At 38.2% G+C, this 12,823-nt stretch overlaps 1 protein-coding gene and 1 long non-coding RNA gene across 5 annotated transcripts in view; one reads left to right on the forward strand and one right to left on the reverse strand.

Annotated features, from left to right (window-relative positions):
- LOC310825230 overlaps positions 1-12,823 on the reverse strand; it is a 315,724-nt gene that overhangs the window by 284,927 nt on the left and 17,974 nt on the right. The gene's annotated exons all lie outside the window — the stretch shown is intronic.
- Positions 1-12,823, forward strand: part of CPEB2 (cytoplasmic polyadenylation element binding protein 2) — a 65,787-nt gene that overhangs the window by 20,618 nt on the left and 32,346 nt on the right. For all 4 annotated transcript variants that reach the window (XM_083698281.1, XM_083698283.1, XM_083698282.1 and 1 more), the window contains exons 3-4: positions 7,386-7,476; positions 11,125-11,175. In XM_083698281.1, the coding sequence (XP_083554407.1) occupies positions 7,386-7,476; positions 11,125-11,175 (142 nt within the window). The remainder of the gene's footprint in view (positions 1-7,385; positions 7,477-11,124; positions 11,176-12,823) is intronic.

Genomic DNA, 12,823 nt, shown 5'->3' on the forward strand with positions numbered 1-12,823 from the left:
TTTTTACAAACATGAAGGAACATGGTTGTCCTCTACCTGACAGATAACAAAGTTGAGTAAGTATAACCTAGTATTGACATTATTGTCAGTCCACAACAGTTTCTCTGTAATTGATTTCATGTATTTTAGGGGATTTTTAAAAAACCTATATTGACCCAGATTATTATTTTTGCTTTGTTTGTTTAGTGATTTTATATTTGAGATACATACTTTGCTATAATTGTAAAATTTCATAAAAGTTCTGCATGGTTCCCCAGCTCCATTCCCATGGTAACACTTGCTCTGATAACATCCTATTTTGATTGCTGTAAAGCTCTTCGGGGGGCTGTTTGGGAAGCTGTAGAATGCAGCTGCTAGGAAGTTAACTAGGTACACCAGGTTAGGACAATATAGCACTAGTCCTGAAGAACCTGTGGTGGCTGCCTATATATTTCCAATCCCAATCCAAGGTGATGGTGTAGATATATGAAACCATGAATGACTTGTGGCCTGAATATGTGAATAATTCCGCCCTCATGGGCTTATCCATGTGTTAAGATCAACAGGAGACGCATTTTTCATGGCTCCACCACCAGACACAGGATGTAGCATGGTGGCACGGAATGGACCTTCTCAGTAGTGATTGCCTGGCCTTGAAATGACCCCTGGTCTAAGATGCATTTGATGCTGACATTTGTTTTTTGCCAGTGTTTAAAGATGTAGTTAATAAATTATAGTGGTACTTTGGGTTACAAACACCTCGGGTTACAAACTCCGCTAACCCGGAAGTAGTACCTCGGGTTAAGAACTTCGCCCCAGACTGAGAACAGAAATTGCGCACCGGTGGTGGCAGCGGGAGGCCCCATTAGCTAAAGTGGTACTTCAGGTTAAGAATCGTTTCAGCTTAAGAATGGACCTCTGGAGCAAATTAAGTTCGTAACAAAATGTACCACTGTATAAGTTTGTGGGGTGTTTTTATATATATAGAGAGAGAGAGAGAGAGAGTGTGTGTTGGACCTTCTGTTGTGTGAACAACACTGTAAGAGAGTGACTAGATGCCTGCAAATGTCCCAAGCACTTAGGTCATATTTGAGGAAACTTCAGATTAACAAATGTGCTTTAAGTACTTGCAGTTATTTAATTTCTGTACTGTTTACACTGAGTGAAGAATTAAAATGAGGAAGAAACAAGGGTACAGGCTGCTCTTTAAAGAGAAGAGTAACATTCTGTTCTGGCTCCTTCATTGTTTATTCATGCGAATGTTGCAGGAGTAAGGTCCCTCTGTTGCTGTTCCCTGGTAACACTGTCTAGCACTGTAGGCAGCAGAACCAAGGAGTGCTCAAGGATAGCCTCTTGTAACCTCATTGAACATGTTGCTCCTTTGGGAGAAAATAGTGTTGTGTACTCTTGCTATTAAAATGTCGGTTGCTAGTGCAGAATCCCTGTTACATTCACATGAACATTGTTGGACACGGTTGTAGGTTTGTTCAGTGGGTCATCCATGCGTTTGGACATTAGCTAACATACAGTGCAATCCTAAGCATGTTTACCCAAGAGTAAGTTCTAGTGCAGTTTCCTTCCTAGTAAGTGAGTATTAGATTACAACCTTCAAATTACAACATTGATTGGAGGAACCCTACTGACTATACATATTTGTGCATGTTTTGTCCTTCAGGTTCTACAATGCATTGGACACTCAGGTCAAACTCAGATTCAAAGTTTGGTGATAATGGTTGTTGTTGTTTTATTTCTTAGATTTGGTAGTCACTTGTTACCCAATGGTCTCCAAGTTTCTTACGACACATCTAAAAACATAAACATGAATTATACCATTAAAATAATTCATGCAAAACACCTACAGTTCTCTCTCTCTCTCTCTCTCTCTCTCTCTCTCTCTCTCCCTCACACACACACACACACACACACACACACACACACACACCCCAACCCCCCCCCCCAGCTGTCACAAAGGAGCTTTGGAAGCACACTACTAATACTTTAACGGGCTAGTCTGTGTTGTAAATCTAAATTTTTGAAAAACTTGTGAACTGGTTTTCAGAAGTCTTTTAGACTGAAAAAGTGAATTGTTGTGGACCATAATGTGTAGATGTTTGCCAGTGCTGGGCAGTATTGGATCTTTTGCAATGTGTAGATTGCTACTTTAGATACTTGGAATCTTTCATGTTTTTTGTGCTACTACAGCTAAAGTCAATCCATAGGGATTTAATTCTAAGTAAATGCTTTAGGAATAAAAGGGCAGCCAAGATTAGAAAAGCTAATAGTTGGAGTAATGGTTTTTCCCAAGAGACAATGATCCCACACCCTTTTCAATAAACTAGGATAAACCAGCACAAGTTACAATTATGCCCATATTTAGTACCGACATTGTTCAGTATTGTATTATTATATGGCAGTCAATGTATATGTTGCTTTAAGTTGGGGATGGGAAACCTATGGTCCTCCAGATGTTCCTGCACTACAACTCCCATCATTGCCGATCATCGGCTCTGCTGGCTTGAGCTAATGGCAGTTGGAGTAGAAACCATCTGGAGGGCCACATGTTTCTCCATGTCTGCTTTAAAACAAAAAAAAGCGGGTTCCTATGGCAAGAAATTTGCCTTCATTACGATGAAGCATCTGAGAAATTGGAGGTGATACACAGATGTGATATATAGGCTTAAAATCATAGCTCCCCTTTCCCTGATTTGTCAGTACTATAGAGGCCACTATAATACATATTTAATGGGTAGCTGCAAGAGAAGAAACTGGGTAGCATGCAATAATACAATTTTAAGAATAATTTATATACTCCTGGAATTCTCTTACATGGGGCTGCAATGTTTAGATTTGCTTCAGCAGTGCTGCAGCTTCATGTTCTCTTGAGTCCATTATTGGACTTTTGTTCAGATGATTCTCTTTAGAAATAAGGATGGGATTGTATTGCATGGAAGTAAATTATAGAACGCAAAATAGCATGCCTGAGAAGTTAAAACCAGACAATAATTTTAAAAGTAATGGCAAGGAAGGTTTACTATACTGTACTCTACAGAACGGTGTGCATTTCCTGCAAGATGATCACTAACCAACTTGAGCTGTAGTGACAGTTTTGAGCTACAAGTCAAGCTGGTTTCCTTGAAGTCTTATCAGATCAGATGCTATTTTGCTTTGTTTGAATCGCATAAACAGTAAATATTTAGATGAGTATGTGGGTGTTGACCCTCTGTATAATAATACAGAATGTTAAACTGATGTATCATGAACAAATCTAATTAGTCTATGTTTGAAAGTGGGTGTCTGGTTTTTTAAGTAGAAATTAGACATTCAACCATAAAGGAAAAACTACATGTATGCAATCCTTAATTTTTCTTTCTCATCATGTGAAAAATCTAAATTTACATTCCTGGAAAACTACACTTTTGTGTTCAAGAGTTAAATTAGACAGCAGTCCTCTACCACCACTATTGGGTTGCTGCTTATACTATTCCATTTTCTGCAAGTGGCCTCCATGTTTATTTTTCCAGTTCCATCATTTTAGGATGGTCCTTTTTCAGTGTCTAATGTAACATATTATGGAAATAGATGCTAAATTGAAGGGTCTTTTAGGATGATTGAATATTTAAAGATGTGTAGCCTCCAATCAAACAATCTCTTTTTTAAAAAATTAATGTTTATTAGCATTTTCAAAAAAGAACAACACATATAACAACAAAGACAAAAATAAACCGAAAAAAACCACAAAAATCCAAAACTTAAAAAAATAAAAACAATTAAAAACACCTGAAAGTTCAAATACTTATTTTCTTTTAACTTGTTTCTCAGACCTCCTCACACCTCCCCTTCTTTTATTCCAATTTAAATTATTGGCTCAGCAAATCCTTAATTTACTTCTCCATTTTAACTTAATTTAATTTATTCTAACACATTATTATTTTATTTTTCTTCTTTCTTCCATTTCCTCAATTTATATTTACAAACCTTATTTTCATTTAATTTAGCCATTTAAAAAAAGGTCAATTTTAACTTAACCAAATTTTCACATTAATATTTATACCTCATTATTTTTTCTTAAACATTTTAAACATTTTTCCTAAAGTCGACCAAAATTTCCCTTCCACGTCTTTCCCAATTTCCATACCAATAGCAAAGCAAAGTAAAAATAAAACAAACTATATTTATATACCCTTTGGATTCCCAAACTCCACCCACCCTTTTCCCGGTTTCAGTCCTCAACAAAAATCCATCAGTCTCAATATACTGTTTAGCCTGGAGATCTCACGTCCGAGGCTCTCAATTCTCTCTCAGTTCCTCTCTGCCGGTCTTTTGGGTAGTCCTTAATGTTAAACTCCAAATCTCGAAGAAGCTCCAGCCCAACAGGATCCAAATCTTGAAGAAGCTCCGGCCCAACAGGATCCAGATTTCTACCAGCCAGACCTCCATTTTTAGGGATAAAGCTTATGGGGTACTTCAAATCTTGTTTTATACTCCTTTCAAGTCCAAATGTCCCCCAGGCTCCAACTTCCACCTCCAATTCAGGCCAGGCTCTCCACATCAGATTTTTATTTTCCTTTTTTGTCATCATGTCAGGCTTCAAAATGTTGCTCTCCTTTAACTTCTGCAAAGTTTCAGCTCCTCCCTTTTCTTCAGGGACAACATCTGTCACCTGCTCCATATTGTCAAAGCTCTCCGTTTTCTCTATTTGTTCAATTGGATAGGCTCCTTGTTTCAAGTCCTTATCACGTTCAACAATGTTCTTTACTGCTAAGTCCAGAGCTGTAACATTCGTAGCCAAAAATTCAGATTGGCCTTGTAACTTTCCCAAGAGAACAAATGCTCTGTCCAATTCAGCCTGGATTTTCCTTCCTCCAGCCATTCCTGTAATGTCACTAAACCCCTCTAGGGGGATTTTAGTTCCTTAGTATTCCTTTCAGCTGAAGTCCAAAAGTCAGATTATTTTGTATCAGCCCTTCCTTATTTTCAACAAATTATTACAAATTAACCAACAGAAGCAACAAAAACTAGGTTCTCCTTTTCCATCTCGACAGCCAACTTGACAGCTGTCAAACTTTCAAGTCTTTCATCAACAGGCTCTCTCGTGGGACACTCCTGGGTCCGGGGGGGTGAAACTTCAGCTCCCAAAATTAATCTTTTTATCCTCCAGCAAAAATTATTATAATGTCAAAACCGTGAAATTAAAGTCTTTTACTAAAAAAAGAAAAGATTCTCTCGACCTTAGCTAGCAGGTCCTTTGCTTTAAATTGTTTACAAAGGGGGGTGGACTTCCTTTTTAACCCTTCCCCCCTTGTTCCTGATCCACAAAATTTTTCTTTAAGATTCCAATTTCCGTATTACTCACGGGTTGATGTTTTAGAGTCTGAATGTTCCAAGGAAAAAGTCAGCGCTCTCCGATAATGGCTCGCGGCTTCACTCCGCAGATGAAGGAGTACTCTCAGCACCGCGCCGCACACCGTCCCCGTTCCGAAGCCTTTAAAAAGGCTCCTTCACGGATTGGGGGGGCGCAAATGGTGCCCGCCGAGTCACTACGCTCACAGGCTTCTACGCCTGTGATTTTAAGGGTCCCCGTGTTGCCGCAGCGGTAAGACCTGGTCTCTGCAGAGCCAATTCCCTCCGGAGCTCGGAGGGAATCCGCCATTAAACGATGGCGCCAACCCGGAAGTCCCAATCAAACAATCTCTGGGGCATATTAGTTACATTAGCAAGAGTTAATAGCTCATATTATAGTGTTACTGTAACAAAGAGAGCTAATGTGGGGTCATAGTAAAGTCTCTCCACAGCTGTGTAATATTCCTGCTACTGCTATTCTTATATTCTTCAGTATATATTATTGTATTCTTATGTTCTTCAATGTGCTTCCATTGGAAATCACTTAGGGGAAGGGACTTCTCACATAGGCCAGATGAAACATGGCTCCTGGCTGGAATGGTGGCCAGGAAGAACAGTAGTCAGACATGATGTTACCCCCTTTTTTGTTACTGCTCCATTCCTTAGATAAAACCCATTGTGTGTCAAGGTACCAAAGTGAAGGAATTAATCCCTTCTCCCCTCCTCCAACTGAGACCTTCAGAGAAGGTGCTTCAGTCTCTGTACTATTTTAGACTATAAGCTGCTTTATCTTTCTGTTAAGAAATACTGAATAAAACATTTTTTAAACAAACCAAATGACTCAATTAGTGACATTTTCTGCTGTAAACCTTTTGATAATCAAAAACATCAGTAGCATTGTTAACAATGTTAAAGGCAGTGTGTGCGTTCATAGTGTTGGTTTCATTTCAAGGTGATGGCTGATTGTCAGATTAAATATAACCTGATAGTACAGTTTAGAGCAGTGTGGTATGCCATACTAGTAGGCAGATTAGATGTGAAGGAAGCTGCATCTGTAGCAAACAAATCATTAGAGGGTAAAGGTTGAGATGATGGCCTACTTCTCTCCTCTTGAAGTGTCTCTCAGAAAAAATATTTGCTGACCAGGGAAACAAAATGCCAGAACAATCTGCACGTGCATTATTTTGCTCCAGGCTTTACAAGGAAATGGGATAGATTTCTTCATTCTCTGTTTCCTACCCGTTCACCTTAGTGTCATGCCTAGAGTTGTTTGTGTGAGGAGGAATATATTAGCAGGAGCACCAGAAACAGTCTGATTTTTAATTCTTCCTTGGGACAGTAAGCACTTCTCGGAAATAAATAATGATTGTGCCATAATTCCCCTACCAGTTTTACTTAGATGGTCCTGGTCAAATCTAGATGTCCTCCTGTGATTGTCTCCTGAATGTTCCCTGTAACATTAACAACCCTGGGTCCAGAGAGAGAGGCTGTTTCTTTCTAAATATTCTGATCATTTATAAATATATGGTGTTTGCAAAGGAAAAGCACGAGATCTAGTTGAACTGACATATAAACCAAACAGGTTGCTTCTCACAAAACTAATGTTTATAGATTTGATTATATTTGTTGTTCGAACATATTTCTATAACAATCTGTATTTCACTCACTTCTAATTCCCAAATAGCATCTGAGCTGTTTAGTTAGATGCTAAATATAGTTAATGCTAAATACACTTGTGTGTAAGCCAAACTTCAGTGGCAGTTGTTTCAAAGTAAGCATGACTAGGTTGATGGGTCAATGTGTGGGGAAAAGCACTGACAATAGAATATTTCATTTCCTTTAGTTTATAGTAAAAGTAAGTTTTTAAAAACTGATTTATAAAAATGTCTATGAGAAAATCTGTGTCTTATTGTACCAACAGTTGGAAGAAAATTTTATGTAGAGACCTTTATTACAAGGCTAAATGAAGACTATTATAACAATAGCACACTTTCACTTATTCTAGAAATACTGTCCTTTTCTCCTTTTTTTTTTAGCTTTAATGCTATGTATTTGTTCTTTTCTAGGATCGAAACAGAATGTATGACAGTCTGAATATGCATTCCTTGGAAAATTCACTCATTGATATAATGAGGGCTGAACATGATCCTCTTAAAGGTATGTTACTACTGTAGGTTAATGTTTCAGTCTGTAGGAGAGCTCTTTCACCATTACTGTATTTTTCCTTACTTGAAAAAATTAATGTTGCATTGGTGTTTAATCATATGCTTACACTGAATAAAGCAAAATAGGTCCTATTCAGATGTGATTGTTGGAAGTTATGCCCCTTTTCCACAGTTCTCTCCTGGAAAAGATACAGAGAGAGCTTAGGGCTTTTAAAAAATATTTTTATTTTATTAAATTTGTATACCATCCATCATCCAAGTATCACATGTTCTCTTCCCTGCCCAAATGAGGAAATGCTGCAGGCAAATATCCAATTAAATCAATTTCTTCTTGGTGAGCAGAAGAATGAAGCATATTGGGAACCATAGGTGCCAACTCCCTGGGGCCCTGGGCGCCCGAGCAAATTAGTCTCCTTGGTTCTGTGATTTATTCTTTTGACAATACAGTGGTACCTTGGCTTAAGTACTTAATTCGTTCCGGAGGTCCGTTCTTAACTTTCAGTTCAGTTTCTTTCTGAAATTGTTCTTAACCTGAAGCACCACTTTAGCTAATGAGGCCTGCCGCCGCGCCGCTGGAGTACGATTTCTGTTCTCATCCTGAAGCAAAGTTCTTAACCCGAGGTACTATTTCTGGGTTAGCAGAGTATGTAACCTGAAGCGTATGTAACCCAAGGTACCACTGTATGTTTACATTTGTAGCATCAGAAATGAAGCATTTAGAACTATAAGCATGTTTCAGATTTAGATTCTGACTGAGTCTTGCCCAGTTTGGGTTTGTTTTTAAAATTCATCTACAGCACTATCTTGTACATATCTACAGATAAGAAAGCACCATTGATTTCCTGGGATACAAACTCTCAAATAAGTTTGCATACCATAGCCTACTAAATGTATTGACTACAATGCTAAACACACTTAATAGGAATTAAGTCCCATTGAGCTCAGGCTGGTGCTGTTACTTTATTGAGAATTGTATTTATGTTTGAAAATCAGACTTTAAATAATAAATTGGGTAACACTGATTGATTGATTGATTGATTGATTGATAAATCAATTGATAAATAAATAAATCTTGGATTAATCAGGGTCTTGATTTTGTCAGATTTAGAAAAGCAATTTAACAGAATGTCAATTCTATGAAGTAACAGCTTGTTGCTTTTTTGTCGTTTTGTATCTCTTACTAAGTCCTTAAATAGCTATAATAATCTAACCTTGTAAATAAGCCCACGAAGTTTCAAAAGTTTTTACTCGTTTTCTGGATGGTGGCATAGGAGGAACCAAGAGTTCTATCCCGCCTCCACCATTCCACTGGAGGCGGGGGGGGGGGGGCTTCCTTACATTGATATCCTACTTGTTTCCTATGTGGTATACAGAGGAGGGATGGTGGGCTCCATCCTTCATCAACCATCTCCCACTGCCTTGTCTGACTACCATCCTTGCGGCGTCTGATCAGTCCTTAAATGCACGACTGTAATAATTATTTGATGAGGACTATCATTAGTATAGTTTAAAGTTACTAAAACTAATCATTTTTTGATCCAGAAAGGGCTTTTTCTATTATTTTTGTTCACAGTGATTTAAGCAACTTCTCCCAAAATGCTATTATTGCCTGACTTCCAGTCTTTCATCGTTGTCTTGATAGCCCTTACAGTTGCAATGAGAACGTCATTTTGCAATGGTTGAATGAGGAGTTCCAGAGATGCATGCACAAAATCTGGAATGAGGAGTGCAGAATTGTGTGCTGCACCTTCTCCAGTTCATTTTGATGGGGCTTATGCAGAGAACCTCTTGTTAAGTTGTTCCTTAGGAGCCTAAACTGAAGATTTGCTGAGTGGCAACATAATGCATTATTTGGAGCATATCCACATTACATCGCTCAGCATTCTCCTATTATGTTAGCTCAGTAAAATGTACAGCTGCCTTGAAAGTACATAGGCATCTACAACTTTTTTTTTTAATTAAAAAATTGTCCAGTAGCACCTTAGAGACCAACCAAGTTTGTTCTGGGTATAAGCTTTTGTGTGCATGCACACTTCTGATCAGCGTTCTGTACTCTAAACAGAAGCAAATAAAGGAGGAACTCTTCTGAAGAAGTGTGCATGCACACAAAAGCTTATAACCAGAACAAACTTAGTTGGTCTCTAAGGTGCTACTGGAAAAATTTAATTTTCTATTTATTTATTTTAACTGCGTCACATCAGCATGGCTACCTACCTGAATCTACAACTATTTAAGATTAAGGTGCAAAAATTGCAGGGTTAAATGGAATTGTGCCATTGCTGCCCCTTCTCCTGTGCTGTCCATAGTTAGAGTATAGGTGGTACTAGGTTTGCCAAATCAGAATATTAAAAATAAAAGATGCAGCTGGGCAATCACGTTGGGGGCTTTTGATCTGAAATGAGGGGACCTTACTTTTGTATGGCCTGGACACTGATTTCACTCAGTAAAGTATTGTATTTTAAAAAATGAGAAAAAGGATCCTAATCTATATAGAGTTTAATTAAATCTGTCTTAAAACAGAAATTACTTCTTTCATATGTATTTAGATGCCTGTTTGAGTCAGTAGTATTTAATACATTCAGTTGATCTAAGTTATGTATGCAAATTCCTGAATGAATGGACACTTCATGATTTGTCATCGGTCATCCTGAAGACAGAGCAGTGATTCTAAAAGCTGCAGTATATTAGTATATATTCGGGGATTATAGCAGATTTATTTAGAGCTTGAGGTAATATGCCAATCTTCCATATCATAGTAAAACAAAGCAGCTGTTGTATGTTACTAAAACTTCTTAGTAAAATACAAAAGCTTTTGCTATGTGGTTCTAAATATTCAGAATTCAATTATTATAGGAGGTCTCTCTTTCTTTAGTATTTTCTGACTTAAATTCTAAAATGTACCAGCCAGAAAACATTCATGGAACTTGTATTATCTTAAAATATTTATTTAAATGTTTGGAGTAAATGAAAACCAGCTATACCAGAATAAATGATTTTGTTGAGCTGTAGTGTCAGAAGATGTGTTTGAGATTTGAGCTGCTTGATATTTCCCCAGTGTGACTGAGTTTAAGCAGTTAGGTAGAAGTTTTCATAGTAAGAATGGAAAAGGAGACTTGGAATAGTCGGCACTATTTCTGGATTTCTTGAAACAAAGAGAACCTTTGTCCTCTTGGAGCTGATCCCAAAGCACATTGCAGATCTTATGACCAGAGAATTAAGGTTAAGAAGTTCATTCTTTCAACTTAAGTTGGCTCAAGGGTGGTGTTGGCTAATCGAGTAAAATATTAGCTGGTTCTGCTCTTGAACAAAATGGAGTTATGGTGGGATGGGTGTATCCACGTATATAACCTTCTTGGTAGTGGCACTCTCCCTGTGGAACACCCTTCAGGTGTCAAGGAAATAAACAACTATCTGACTTTTAGAAGACACCTGAAGGCGGTTCTGTTTAGGGAAGTTTTTAATGTTTGATGTTTTAATGTGTGTTTACTGTTCTGCTGGGAGCAGCCCAGAGTGGCTGGGGAAACCCAGCCAGAAAGGTGGGGTATAAATAAGAATTTCTTTATTTTTATTAAGTATTTTTGCACATCTTCTTTTTTCCATTGAATATAATAGCTAAAATCCTACAACTATTTGTTCTTAGGTCGTTTGAATTACCCACATCCAGGAACTGACAATCTTCTAATGTTAAATGGTAAGAGCTAGTCTTCTAGCAGTTTAATTTTCTATTATCATAGTAAGCTTATTTTTTTAAGTACCGCTGCATTCTGTTACTGAATAATCCACAAATAATCAAAGATAGCCAGCTTTTTTGAGAACCATGGCTGTCTTCCACTTCCAAAAAGTAGTAGCTCATTTTACAGTATGTTTATATATCGTTGTATCCAGTGCATTTTGTGTGTGGAAGTACTCGACAATGTGGAGTACTGGTTTCTCTATTTTTGCTGCTCACAGAAGCCATTTTGTGCTAGCACCCACAAAACTTACATCAATATAAAACTACTGGCGTTAAAATAAAAAAAAAACAGAAACCAAAAGTTACTAATTTTAGCATTTCAGGTATGCTTTTCCGCCTCCATCTGCTTTATTTTCTACCAATATATGACAATTCATTTGGAATTTTGTCATCTGACACACTTACTTTACATGGTTGAAATAAGTTTGCTTTTCTGTAATGATGCTTCCTGCAAATTGTATTTGCTACCAGGGGTGCCAACTTGAATAAAATATTGTGGGGGCCCGGGTAAGCCCTGGCCCACATAATCACACATACAATTTGAATGAGAATGCCTATTTGAATGAGAATGCCTATCAACTTTGTGGGGGCCTGGCCCCCTCAAATATTTTATTATGGGGACTGAAGCCCCCATGGCCCCTAGGAGCTGGTTCCTGTGTTTACAACTAAAAGGATTTAGATTTAAAACACTCCTTGGGTGCATAGGATTGCAGTCTTACTTGGAACTAAGTGGGATTTACTTCTGAATAAACTTGCATCTAATTATTCTGTTAGGCAATAGAGTGAGGGCATTTGCAGTTTCATAAACACAGAATTCGCTGATCTACTGTACAGTTTGCCATGCTTGCATTTATGAATAGTGAAGAATTCAAGTTTTAATACTTCATATAAATGCAAAAACAAATCAGAATTGCCACGACCATAGGAGCGTACTGTACATAGATCTGTTTTTTTTCCATTACAGTACATACTGTAGTACAGTCATGGGAGAGATATTTGAATTGATAGTTAAAGGTAAAGGGACCCCTGACCGTTAAGTCCAGTCGCAGACGACTCTGGGGTTGCAGCGCTCATCTTGCTTTACTGGCCAAGGGAGCCGGTGTACAGCTTCCAGGTCACATGGCCAGCATGACTAAGTCGCTTCTGGTGAACCAGAGCAGCGCACGGAAACGCCTTTTACCTTTCCGCTGCCTATTTATCTACTCGCACTTTGACGTGCTTTCGAACTGCTAGGTTGGCAGGAGCTGGGACCGGGCAATGGGAGCTCACCCCGTCACGGGGATTCGAACCACCGACCTTCTGATTGGCAAGCCCTAGGCTCTGTGGTTTAAACCACAGCGCCACCTGCGTCCCTTGAATTGATAGCATGTTGCAAAAATCAGGTTTTACAGGATGATGTAAAGATTAGATGTTATATTTATTTATTAACGGATTTCCCACCCCACAACTTTTGAAACACACAAACAAATATAGAAACTAAGAAATATAAAAATAATGGTTAGAATGTTGGATTATGACCTGAGAGACTCAGCCATGAAGCTCACTGGGTGACCTTGGGCCAGTCACCATCTCTTAGCCTAACGCCCTAACCTACCTCACAGGGTTA

Source organism: Podarcis gaigeae (assembly GCF_964106915.1).
Source record: "Podarcis gaigeae genome assembly, chromosome: 9".
Taxonomy (NCBI): Eukaryota; Metazoa; Chordata; class Lepidosauria; order Squamata; family Lacertidae; genus Podarcis; species Podarcis gaigeae.